Source organism: Poeciliopsis prolifica, unplaced genomic scaffold (assembly GCF_027474105.1).
Source record: "Poeciliopsis prolifica strain line A6 unplaced genomic scaffold, Auburn_PproV2 SCAFFOLD039, whole genome shotgun sequence".
NCBI lineage: Eukaryota > Metazoa > Chordata > Actinopteri > Cyprinodontiformes > Poeciliidae > Poeciliopsis > Poeciliopsis prolifica.
This window is the reverse complement of record NW_026562414.1, coordinates 2,898,018-2,912,044: the sequence shown is the minus strand read 5'-3', so window position 1 is coordinate 2,912,044 and position 14,027 is coordinate 2,898,018. Positions and strand designations below refer to the sequence as shown.

Genomic DNA, 14,027 nt, shown 5'->3' with positions numbered 1-14,027 from the left:
GCAGGGGCATTTCATTCACTTTAAAGTGTTGTCTGGATTGTTCTAATATTAGAGAAGATCACAGATGGTCGGGATTATTGTGCCACCGCACAGTGTGGTGGCACAAGGCTTATTGGAGATTGCAATTTGTACTGCTTTGACTCTTGTTGCTTTCTACCATTTGCAATGCTTCTTCTTGATGTCCAAATTTCACATTGTGCTGATTTCTATTTAACAAAGTTGCAACTAACAGTTATTGTAGTAGTTGGTTAATCTATTAATAAAAAAAAGTCCCTTTCTACAGATTTTTCATATGATCACTTATGGGAAATGCATTAAATGATGCAATCCAATCCTTTTTAAAATAAGACAACAATTTTATTCCCTAAAATGCAACACCATTTCTTTAGCAAATATTAACTGGGTGAAGTGGAAACTATACCACTACAGACAATGGTGTCTTCATCTTAAATGGCTTCATCACTGCTCAATATATTTTTTTCTTTTTTTGTGTGTGCATGCTACAGTTACAGACTACTCAATTACTAAATTAGTTGTAGTTTATTTCAGTAATCGATTAATCACAATTAATCATTTCAACCCCACTGTTGTAGCTCATTGGAAATATGAGGAACATGGGAATATACCTGTAACACCTGCTGTACTGTTAATGTCAATGAATGTCAAACCAGGAAGAGATGGCACTAGATACAGCTTTGTAAAACGGTGCTCACACACACAAAGGTTATTTTGTGAGCAGTTCTAAAAGAGCAATTGTTTCCCTTCTACCCAGATTATTTATTACTTATTAAATAATAATAACTCTATAACTAAATATCCTACTAGAAATTATTTGATTGTAAACTCAATCTGGTTATCTTCATTGCAGCCCAGTCAAGCGGTCTCTTTTCTACAAACTTTGACGTTTGTAAATAAATCTTTTTCTACCATGTTAGAAAACTGAACTGTAATATAATTTCTACCTTTCAGTCAGGTGTCAGCATCTCTTGCAAGGAAACCAAAGCATTACATATCTCATTGGCTTACAATGTTTTCATAACAGCTGAAAATGATGAACAGCAAATTGTTAATATTGCACACACTGATATTTCAATAGTGACGCACTGAGGAGCCCTTACTTAGCCGTTCATGTGGCGTGACTCGACACTGGCCCACATTAGGGAGCTATGTAAGATGTAGCCTTCAAAATAAAATGATTTATACATCTTTCTATACTCTTTTTATTTTTGTTTGGCATGAAATACCCACGTCTAATTTTTAAGGATTATTCATGAGTGATATTGTAGCTTTGTTTTCATTTAAATATGGATCTTGTATGTCAAACCTTTGGTTTGAGATCAGTCGTTTGAATTTGACAATGATTTCGAGGAAACGATAAAGCCGAGCAGCAGAGGTATGGTTTGTAAATAGCTGTTATGGGAAGCGAGTGTTGTTGTCTGGAGCAGCATGCAGTCGTAATAATTTCCGAAGGGTCTCATCGAAGGGACCAGCCCGCTGAGTAGAGGACATCTCAAACTAATGAGCTGCTAAATATATCCCCCAGCCTCTCCTGTCTTCTGCTGCTTTTACTTCACTGTTTTTGTTTTGTTTTGTTTTTTTTGCTTATGCCGAAACAATTACTCCTATTCTTGAATTTTATCTGATATCCTGAACTTAAATGGGTTTATAGACTAACAATGAGGTGAAGTGTCATGATGGCATTTATTGACAAGTTAAGTCTTTGGAATTTCACTAAATTATATTATGAATATCAATATTTTGAGATTGGATTTCAGATCTGCTTTGAGTATCCAATGTCCTTTTTCTTTTGGTTCTTGCAGCTTTTCTCTCCTCTTTTATCTCATCTTCTCCTCGGTGTTTGCTCTTGTGTTTTTTTTCAGACCCACCGACAGTGTGGGCTGTTTTTGTCATCATACGATTAGTCAACACCAGCATCCTGTTCAAACAAGCTCCTCGCCTTGCACACGAGGCACCAGGCATCCTACACAACATGCTGACTTTGCCTGTTGAGGAGACGTCCAAACTGCTTCAGAGCAACCACAATCAAAGCTCATGACGCTAACACACGTGTAAAATGTTTTTTGAACATCTTGTGCTGCTTTGCTTTGCCCTACCATTAAGATATTTTACAGTAAGATTTCCCTACTTTACAGCTTACTTGGCTGTTGATAAAAATGTTCCCTTTACTGACTAGTTGCTATCATGATTGGAACAAAACATAATGTCTGGTTGGTTATCTTCTGCAGCAGTACAAAGCTAACATTCATTCAGGCCCCAGCACGCCTCAATGTGGGTTGAGTGGAAATATGGCAACAGTTCCCACAGCTTCCCGTCAAGTCCTTTCTGTTTTTTCAGCTTTCTCTTTGCTGCATCTTCAACTTTGGAAAGCTTTAAGAAAATGAATAAAGGCCTGTAGCTTTTTTTAAATTTAAATAATTTGTTAAAAGTGAGTGTATATTAAGAAATGAGAGCTAGCTGGTATGGCAGACTGGCTGATATGCTGCTTAAGGGGAAGGGCTGAGCTGCACATGTGGTAGCCTGCTACATTTACGTAGCCTGTTGTCATGGAGTCAACGCACAGCTGTTTCACTTTAACCCCCTGCTTTTATTTTGTGAGAACATTTCTTCTTCATTCATAGTGATTGTAAGTAAGCAAAAGAAGAGGGGAACAATAACTGTTCCTGATTCCCATCTGCCCTGCTTTTAAAGAGCGGTTACCCTAGAGATATGAACTGGAGTTTTCTCTTAAATGTAGCTTCATAGCTTGACCTTTGACATTGCTGAAATTCCCCTATTGAGGCCCTAAACAGCATTCAGTAATTACTCATGACTCTTCATCCGGTTCCTGAAATATTTTGTGACCAGTGGCCTTTCCTCCACACTGATGCCCTCTGTCCTTATTGCCCCATCTGCAAACAAAACCTCAACAATGATGATCTTTGTAGTTGCTTGATGTGACTCCATTTAGGTTAACATGTCGGCCTTTAACTGCATGCTTCTGTGTTTTGAGAACCAGGTAAGCCAGTCACAATAAGCAATTAATCAATTAATTGGATGATAAATTAAAATGTCTTATTTTTATTGTTTTGGTTGTAAGTGGTTTTTATTTGTGTTTTTGGCTGTTTTGGATATTTTCCAGCAAGTGTTCATTAAAATTAGGTTTTATTGGTCTTCAGAAGGGCAAATGTGCATTTTTATGTCATTATCATTATCTTAGTTAAAAATGGTCTCAAAATAATATATATATATATTTTTTGCAATAATTTCTTGGACAGATTAACTTCCAGCAAAATCTGTTGTGGTGGCTATCCCAGTTACAGCATTTGTAATGTTCCAGCCAGCTACTGGAGCACTTTAACTTGTAATTGCTGAAAGAAAAATATTATACTCTTTGTGAATATATTTATATTTGAGTAAATTACTCAAATAATTTACTCAAATATAGCTGGATTGTTTAAAAAATGTCATAACATTGAAGTCATGTTGATTGGAAGAGAGTGGCTGCGGTTTCCAGTTTTAATTTACTGCAGGGGTTATTGAAAGAGTTTGCAATTTGTAATTGGAAAACACACAGTTTGCTTGAAAGGTGAGACAAATTCCCACACACAGCTAACCGCATGCCTTTTCTCTCATCAGAGCAGGCTGCTTGTGTTAAGAGGTTACACAGAGATGCTTGTTGCCATTTTGTTCACCCTCATGGAGACTCGTTGGAGCAGTTGGCCTGAGAGTCCAGTTGGACTTCATTACTGTGATGATGGACAAAGGGCTCGAACAGGGACGGCTTTGTTGCATAACAGACTGTAGAGAACTATTTCTGTCTCCTTCCGCTTTTTGGATTGAACTTTTCTTACATTGAAATCTTGACTAGATTGCATCAATAAACATAACTTGTTTCAGACACTAGATCTTGATCAAATTTTGTTTGCGTTGCTCTTTACCACAATTTGGGCTGGGCGATAAATTGATTTTATTGATTAACTGAAACTGAACCTGGATTTTGGAAACAATTTAACTCACTGGGTTCAGAGTGAGGTCAACACAACCACAACCGCCAAATGGTTTGATAGTCATGTTTTACAGCTTCTATGATAGACTTTAGACTCCTTTATTGGCCATTAAACTTACATGAAATGAAAATTTATCTTTGGTAATGGCACATTGAATTCAGGAATATAAGGTTCAGGCTAAGATTTTAAAAATAAAGTCCTCATCTTACAAGATAACAGTTGTATTAATATGAAAATAAAGTCTTAATATTACCAGGATAAAGTTGTAATATTCAGAAAATTAAGAAGTAATTTAATGAGAACACCGACACAAAAAAACAATAGATAATTTTTCTTTTCCATTAAAATTACTTAAAAATACTCTTGTCATTTTATGACATTTTTCTGGTAAAATTGCATCTGTATTTTTGCGACAAACGTCTCATAATTAAATAAAAATTCCTGTAGTCTGAGTCAAATACTCAGTATAATTAAAATAAACACTTTCCTGTCATTTGTATTGAATATTTTTTTAGAAAAAAAATTGGATCTCGTTTGGTAAAAAGTCAGATTTTATGTTTTAATTCATAATGCCCGATCCTGACCACCAAGGTCGTGCAGGCTCTTGTAACCAGGGTTGCCTTCAGCTGACTTTCACCTTCAACAAGCGTCCCGGACTCGGCGTTCATGCCTCTTCTAGCTGGCAGGCTCGAGCCGCTGAAACACGATCAACCCACAGTTACTTTGACAGTTTTTCAGTGAGGGGGATGTGTTCGGCTGAGCACATGCACGTGTGTGTGTGGGAGGGGTCCCACACACTCTTTTGTTTTCTTCTGAAAGCCTAGAAGTAGGAATGTCTGCCTCCCAGCTGTCGTCAACTGAGACGGCAATGGAAGAGAAGAAGGGAGCGCTCGCTGTTCGCCACCTCAGAACATCCTCCCATCTGTTGTGTGAGGGTCGAGAGTGTACATGTTTGCATGTTGGGGGGTCACACAATGGCTGCCCTCACCCGCTTTGGCCTCGCATGCATATTTAACCCTTCAAATGCAAAGTTGTCTGTTGTCCTTTTCAGAGGCACGCTGCTTAAATCTGTCGCTGTGCCCCGTCCACGGCGAACGAGGACAATGGGGCGCACGGGCAGCACACGTGGCTCGCTAAATGCATCGGAACAGCAGGGTTGGACTGATTGAGGACAGGGAGGATTTTCCTCTGCATTTAGACACTTCCATCTCTGGGTGTTTTTGCAACCTTGTGTTGCAGCTGCAGGAAGACGTGTTTTCTATAAATGCTCTTTTGAGACCTGCAGCTGCTTGACTCATGTTTACCGGACGGTCGCCTATCAACTGTTACAATGAATCTGGTAACTAACTAATACATATTGTTTGATATTTAAGGTGTATATCACACATGAAACACAGATTAGGAAAACAAACCTCTGGAGAAATTGAAATGTTTAGTCTTGACTGGTTCTTACATTTTGAAACTCCTTTTATGTCGGTGCCAGCACCTCCCACACACTCCTTTCTCTTCTTCATTGTTCTCATTTTAAACTTCTCTCTTTATCAGGTTGCTAAATCTTCTCTCAGAAACTCATTTTTGCAGAACATAATGCTTTGAGGTTTCAGCTTTGTTCTGCATCATTTCCACCCTGCAGATTTCAATGTGAAACACCTACCATTTTGTGGCTATTACATCCTCATTTTTTTTCTTGGCATGCTTTGTTCATTCCTATTCTCGCTTACTAAACACTTAGATTTATTTATTTTTTTTGGTCCTTTTTCTGTCTTTCTACTGTGAGGTTTTCCTGAGGTGAATGAGAGAAGCAGTGGGTTTTGTAGGAATGAAATTTAGAAGTTGTTCTGAAAAGAAAATGACCCCGTTAGTATCAATCACACACTAGCAGTCTCTCAGCTCAAGTTGCACCTCTTATTGCTTGAACCATGTTTGACTGCCTGGGCTGTTCTGTGATACTTGAGTTGAAGTGAGATGGAAAAAGGGGTTTTAAATTGCATGAGTTGGAAATGCATCCTTTAAAGTCACACAATACGCTTCTGTGTGGACGTTTAGAATATTGAGTTTTTCTATATTTATTACCAGTTGTCAAATCAAAAGTCCAGACTTTTAGGAATTAATTGAGTCATATGGTTTTTGTTAACTTATTGCTTTTATTTCCAGCAAAAACAATTTGGTAATTGACGACGTATAACAAAATATTAAATTATTATATAAAATTAGATTGTCACTAAATGTTAAACTTTATCATATATTTTGACTTCTTTAAATAAGCCTGAAGTTATAGATGTTTTGGAAATAGAGGTATTGATAAATAAAATTCACCTACAGTGATCCTAAATAGCTGTGTACATGTGGATATTAAAGATGGAATAACTCTGATTTATCTATATTTCTAAGTTTTTGTTGTTCTGCAGTTATTCATATGACTTTAAGCAACACAAAGATAAACTATAGCTGGCATTTTAAAACTGTCTTCAGATTTGTGTCATTAGTGTTCAGCGCATTTATTGTAGTTAATTAGGTTAATGCTAGCCATAGATATGCGTTTCTTTTTTTTTTTTTGTATCCATAGAATAAAGAGATGCTTACCTTAACTATTAGAAAATGTTGTGAAGTCTTCAGGAAGTCTAATACCAATTATCGTCCTGAATCGGACTTTTCAGAATGATTCCTTTCAGCTTTGTTCTCAAATGTTCAGATTTCTGTGAATTGTTGAATTCTCAACTCCCTGTTGTCAGCCTGATGAAACAGTTGACATCCTTCTGCAGAAAATAGTTTTTTTTTTTTTTTTTAGATGCTGGTAAAGGTTTTGTAGTATTTTCCAAAGCCTGGAAATTGATTACTTCCTTCAGTAGCAACTTTATCACCAATGAGTGTTTTTAATGGGAAATTTCAGGAAATTTTCAGATGTAAAAGCACCTTTAGCTTCCAACAGACTCATGACTAATTGGGGGAGTCAAAAATACCTTCAGTTGAAATTTTTAGGTATGTTTACCAATTTTAACGTTAAAAATAAGTCATTTTCTGTGCAGCTTTTATTAATTACCTCCAATTTAAACACATGTGGAAAAGCCACAACTAAACTTACTCAGATATTCTTTTTTAAATGCTTCTAACCAAATATGAGAGTAACAACACAAACCCCAGCTTTAATTCCCTGTTAATGTTTACGACTGAGCTTATCTTTTCGTGGCAGAAATTAGTGCAAGTGCTGTTATTTTTCTGACACTACCACACCGTGGGCTCTGCTTCACTGTACTACACTCTAATAACAACAGCTTGGCTTAAAAATCCCACGGATTAGCAGGAGAGACAAGAGAGCATGGAAAAACAAAAACATCCTGGTTTCCAAAATGATCGCAGTATCATAAAAAAAAAAACACAAAAACAACAACAAAGGGATTGGGCTGAAGCCAACTAATATACAAAACGTATTTATCAGGAAAAATGGACCACGTTGTCGTCTTTTCAGTTTGTAGCCTAATCCAAGCACAGCCCCCCACATTTCTTTGTATATGTAAACACACACAAAGAGGAAAACACACCCTCTTTTATGGGCCATTGTAGAAGGCAGCATAGCCAGCTGACTGTTTAAGTAATCAGTATCTGATCTGCTGTAATGCGCTCCCAGCTTGTAACGGAGAACAATTAGAAATTGAATTTGCCTGGGCAATGATTGCTAAAACCCACATCTTTCTCCCACCCTGATTTTTTTTTATTTTTTTTTTCATCCCAGTCCACCCCCTTCTTGCACTCACCAGACGTGTGCCATTAGCGACAGATGGGAAAGAAGAGATATTCACAGGCAGTCCGGCACCTCAGGGCTAGGAAGGGGATTTTGATGCCCCCCTCCACCGACCCACCCGTGGGCTGAGTGTCCTCCAGCACAGCTTTACAGCTCTAGCTGTTGGGATTAGGAATCAGATTCACGGGTGGTGTGTCCAGGCAGAGTCTCTCTTCAACGTGAAGTTATTCTCTGATCTTTAAGCAACTAAGCGCTTTGATCGGCTTACAATTGTGTGCTCAAATGGACTCTAATAGTTTAACCTTTTTAAATTTCTCCTTAATTTTGAGTGCTTGGATTTCTATCTTATTTTAAAAATTTTGTCTTTTGGTAGCTTTCAGAGAGCAGACACAACTCTGTTTTAGTCATTATTGCTTTTTGCCATTTCTTAAATTAAATCTCTCTCGCAAGACTCAGATAACAGCTTGTGTTTTACTGTGACTCATTCCCTCCCTGAAAACCACGGAACATGATGTGCTGAAGTTTGATTAGGCAATGCAAATCAACTGGGTCGGTTGTTTTCTTCTTTTTGTTTCGATATTAACTTTCGGCTAATTGACAGGGAGACGCACAGGTTGAATCGTAAATATTGCACACATTCTGGCCACCTGGACTGAGTTAATTCTTTCAGCTGACAGAATCTCTTCATCAGGATTTCAGCCTCACCTTCAGGCTATTATAATTGTCATGCATTACATTCAGAAGTATTGGTTCATGCTAACCTGCCAAGACATGATTCCTTGTAGCTTGTAATTGCTTATACCTATTTTTCTCCTGATGTTGTCACATTTCTCCTCCTGTCTCTGTCTGTTTCCTGTGTTTGATGGCCTCATCTTTCCATTTATCCTCCATTTATATCACTTTTTGTTGCAGGAGTTCAAGCATTTTAAGTTTCACTGTAGCCAGAGTGGCATAAATTTACAATTTTCACCTTTGGGATTATTTTTCAGATGACCTGCGTTTCAATTTCTCTTAAAGAAGTTGTGAGCGAGTGTCTTTGTTGGAGAGGGATGGTTTTATTTTTAGCCGGATTGTATTTGGCTCCTTTGTTTTTTGTGTCTATTCTTATGCAAGCTGTGGTGTTGTACTTGGTTGTACTGATTGTGATTAATTCAAACTGAAACCGTTTGGTTTCACACGGTGGTTTCATTGTGCTCTCAACAATGTATTTGTGTTAAGAGAACAAATAATTTTTTTTTATGCATTTATTTTTATTTTATTTGTGTTTTATCCATATGGTGATTTATGTTAAGGAAAAAGTTATGGAAGTTTTGCAAAAAGTATATAATGTGAATAAATGTATAATCTCTTGATAAACACTTGTGACGGTGATAGTCTTGCGGCGTAGCAATGAAGTAGTTTTTTGCTTTTTCTTTAAAGTATCAAAGGGTAGTGAAATATATTGAACATACAGTATCAATAAGTACTGATTATTGGCTGTAACAGCAATATTTCTATTGGCTATTGATATTGGACCAAATTTTTGCAAGTTTTTTTGCCTTCAACTCGTTCTTATGAAGCTTTTCATTCAATATAGTGTAAAACAATATTAACAAACCAGCCTTTCTTCTTGCTAAGCTCTATGTGATTCACTCAGGTTTCTGCCTGTGTTATTGGGTAAGCAGCCTTACATAAAGGCACCCATGCATTTCTAATTTTAAGGCTCTCCCTCAAATAAAAGCATTTCAAAGGGGGAAAAATGATTAGTACCATTACGACTCATCTGTCCACATCAGCTCTATTGACCGCCTTGTGGGTCACCACAAAGGATAACAACAGGGGTTAAAGCTGCTGCCCTCAACTGCCCCCTACGGCCTTTTTTGTCCCCTCCCGCCTCTCAGCCAGATGAATCAATTCATCACCTTTACCACCTCCATTACCTCCATCTTCTCCTTGGAGAGCTGTTATTCTCCCCGATGCCTTCCAGGGAATAACTGCTCTGGTCACGGTGTCGAATAACATCCTGAAATGTGGATGTGCAGACGGCGTTTGGGCGTGTAAGTCAAAAGGAAGGATGTAGAAAGTGCAACTTTAAATGCATACATTGTGGTGTTGTTTTACCATGTGTAGCAACGTTAGGGACAAATCTGGGATTGACCTGTCACTGGAAATTGTTTTCTGAAAAGGATCCTGGAGGGAGAAGGATTTCTGTAACTTTGCATTTTATAAAAAATTGTTGTAGAATTAACAGAAGCTAAAACTATATTATTTAATCAAGTATATAATATTTTAGAAAAAGAACTGTTATTAATTATAAATATCTGTTGAGCCAGGCATTTGGTGACCTATGAAATATAAAATCCCCAAGTTATGCAGCATGTTTTTATTTCTAAAGCAGCTTGAAACCTGACTTTTATGACGTAGATGTTATGACCCTGTGGTAACTGAATGTTTTGTTCATCTTTAAACCTCTTGAGTAAACACATTCAGTCTCTCCGCTGCACAGTTCAGTAACACACCCACTGGTGTCAGTCTTGTCAGCCCTGGGCGTGCCTTTGTTTATGGGTGTTGACTTTGTTTCCCTGCGTGTGTGTGTGTGTGTGCGTGTGTGTGTGTGAGAGAGAGAAAGCCTCACACATTTGAGTGTTTGCATTTAATCTTCTGGTGCCAGCTTAGAGCGTCGTTTCTCTCTGGAGATTAGAGAACGTCTGAGGCTCTGTTGTGGAAATAGTCTCTTTTCGATCTCTAAATACACACTGAAGTGGCTGTTTGCTCTGTTCCTGTTTGCTCGTGACAGGCACGTTGTCAAAAGTTTCAATAGAGGATAGGTAATAAGATTTTTATTGAATCAAATCAAGAATTGAATGAGGAAAGTAGATTTTAGTCCCATTTTAATAAATAAAAGATTACTATGCAATGTTTAACTTTATCAAGAGATTAAAGAAGTGAAACAAAGAGTTACAATGCCAACATCAAGCTATTATTAGAAGATTAATTTATATATGCAATAGTATTAGATCTAGTAATAGTCTTTTAAATCTCATCATGACACATTCTTGGTTTCTACTGAAATCCAGCTGTAATTCTTTCACAGCTGTTTTACTTTGAGTTGTGTAGAAAACATGAAGCCAAAGAAAAAATGTTTGTGATCCTTTTTTGCATTTGATACCTTAGCAAATAAGCCTGAACAATATATCACAATTAAAGCAGTAACTGTATGGAATATGCATATCACATAAAACTGCAACAAATTCTTTGAGTCTCATTCTTTCAAGCTCCCTATTGCTGTAGCTTTTTATGAGGCCCTTTAGACTTCAAATTACATCAATAAGTTCCTCCAGTTTTTCACAAATCTGCAAAATTCACACAAAAACAACCAATCTCCACATTTTTTTCTGATTTTCCTGCAAATTTTCTCAAAATTGGTAAAAAAAATATTGGGTCTAAGTGACGGCAGCCTTACTTGATGTCAAGCTATAGTCTGCAATTCATACGGCAAGTAATTAAAAAGTCAGATTTAACATCATATATTAGTGCAAATATCAAAAAGATTACTTGCTTAATTGGCACCACAGAATCTGAAATTTTGTTTGGGGGAAAAAAAGAATACTGAAACGATCACAAAATCCTGGAGGAATAGCTATTTATTTATATTTTAACCGTTTAATTGCTTTTATCAGTGTATTCTGGCACAACCGGCCCTTTAAGAACATTCAGGTTTTTGATATGACCCAAAACAAAAAGGAGTTCGACCCCCCTGGTACTAGATGGTCAGTTGATCCTTCAATATGGGGGGAAACAAATTAAATGACAATGTCATGGTCTGAATACTGAAATCCACACATGCACTGTTCAAAAGGGGAGTACTTACTTAAAGATACGACAGGACATGTTTCACAAAATCCCTTTCATTTCCCCACATTTGGATCTACGTAATACACCAGCGTACATGGGACGATGGGAAACAGTGTGACAGCTGCTCTACATTACCTGCCATTAGGTGGCGCCATACCAGATTTACTAAGGTTACTGTCTGGGCCCCGAGTTTTACTCAGTTTCCACAGGTGCTGCAATGTTGTGTCAGATGTGCTGGATTTAGATGCTCTCCCTCGCCAGATTGTAGCTTTAAATGTGGTGGTTATTGCAAGGACCCGCTGGCACACAACACACATTTAGATGATTTTCTCTCACCGCAGTATAACACAGGCTCCACGAGGAGCTGGCATTGCCCTGCCGCGCCGTAGATGAAGCCTGGGAAGGTGGATCAAAACATGATTAACTCTAGGCTACTGCCTCATCCTGTGTTTCTTGGCTGGCTCAGATATCGAAATCTGCCATTAACATAAAATAAATGAACCCAGAATAGGATCCAGACCTACTGCCAGATTGAACCATTACCAGTTTGGGAAGAGGGAAGTTTAATGAGCAGGAGCTAATCTAGAAGAATTAGATCTATACAGAGCTCACTGACATTTTAATCCTCTGCACAGCAGCGAGACTTTCTCCATCTAACCCGTCATCTTGATCCAGTGTTCCTCTTCTTGTGGTGTGAGAGGAAGCAGAGTTTTAGTTACAATAGCAGTGTGCTTTAATTATCAGCTCTACTTGTCAACAGTTTCCCTTTTGAAAGGTCGTTTGACCCGACGACAGCTGCCTTCAGGGTAGACCAGGCCAAGGTTTATGTCAGCGTAATGAAACAGTGCAGCAAAATTAATGCAGCACTTGGATGCCAGAGTGGCAGTAAAACAATTCTTGTCTACATACTGAGTAAATTTTATGTGATATTCTAAAGTAAATCCAAATTATAAATAGAACATTCCTCCAAAGGTAAACAATTTGTTTCTCCACTTGGCTGGCACATGAAAATCTCAGCCTAAATAAAAAATTAAGATACACATCCTGGCTTGAGGCAAGCTAAACTCTGTTTACTTACATGGCACATAATTACTTTTTTATCTTGCATTATTAAATATGGATTATGATCTCAAATTGGCTGCCAGGCTGCAGCAGGGAGTTGGTTACGTAAGCCAGAGGAGTGACGCTCAAATCCCATTTGTGTCCCAATCCTTCAAGCAGCGAGCTGATAAATATTCCTGTCATTGTGTTGTGTGACTTTAGGTTGTGCGCCGCCACTCAGAGTGCAGCATGGAAGCCTGCTGAACCGGACCGAGTCCAACCTGGTCTCCTACCCTCCTGGCTCCCAGCTCACATTTGGCTGCGATCCAGGATATACCCCAGATGGACCAGCTACTGTCTTTTGTACCAGCGATGGAGCTTGGTCCCGATCACCTCCAAATTGTATCCAAAACTATGGTGAGCTGAAACCTTATTGCTGATTTAAAAGAAATGTAATTTTATGTTGATAAACTTAAAGATGGAGCACTCCATACCCCTTAAAATCTTTAATATTTCACTGCAAAAACACAAGTATTACCAAGTATTTTTGGTCTAGTTTCTTGAAATAAGACAAAACTAACTTAAAAGTGGCTTTGTAGCTACATAAACAGGCTTGTTTTAAGTAAATAATTCCTTAATATTCATAAAGAAGTACTAGTTCCATTAGCAGATTATTAAACTTGTAACAAAAATGTTTTCCCATGTTTTAAGTTAATTTATCTGCCAATGGAAACTAGTACTTTTTCATCAATATTACCAAATTATTTACTTAAAACAAGTGCCTATACTTTGAAATTGTAAAGTTTCTTTTAAGTTAATGTATCTTATGGAAATTAGACCAAAACTGCTTGATAAAATCTTGTGTTTTTGATGTATTGCAATTTTCTATATTTAACACAAAACTGAAGTAAATTGATTCATGGTTTCTGTCAGACAGTAGTACAGGCTTTTGAAGTCGAACTTCAGCACATAATACACGAGCAAACCCAAACTGAATTGTCTCTTCACCACACCTCTATACAATACAATAACATTGACAGAAACGTTTGTCCTTGAGAGTTGGCAGGAAGCAGCGTGTCATTCTAGGTAAACTCTGAGCTTTGAAGTTTCTCCACAGGTAGAAATAATGACAGATTTTCTGGCGACAGTAATATTAATCAAACATCCATTTCATCTCGCTCTCTCCAGTGTGTTCGCCTCCGACGGAGCCAGAGAACGGAGGCTACCGCTGCCACCCGACTCCCTGCCACCGTCTCATCCACAACACCGTCATCGAGTATTTCTGTGATGAGGGATACACGATGAAGGGCGACTACAAGTACCTCACCTGCCTTAATGGCGAGTGGGACAATCCCATGCAGATCAGCTGCAGACTAACACCAGGTTTGTTATCCTATTTACTGTTT

At 37.9% G+C, this 14,027-nt stretch overlaps 1 protein-coding gene across 1 annotated transcript in view; it reads left to right on the top strand.

The window, feature by feature from the left end:
* The window catches only part of susd6 (sushi domain containing 6), a 31,997-nt gene that overhangs the window by 11,748 nt on the left and 6,222 nt on the right, over positions 1 to 14,027 (top strand). Inside the window, exons 3-4 of the mRNA XM_055054178.1 lie at positions 12,844 to 13,038; positions 13,810 to 14,004. Coding sequence (XP_054910153.1) covers positions 12,844 to 13,038; positions 13,810 to 14,004 — 390 coding nt within the window. The remainder of the gene's footprint in view (positions 1 to 12,843; positions 13,039 to 13,809; positions 14,005 to 14,027) is intronic.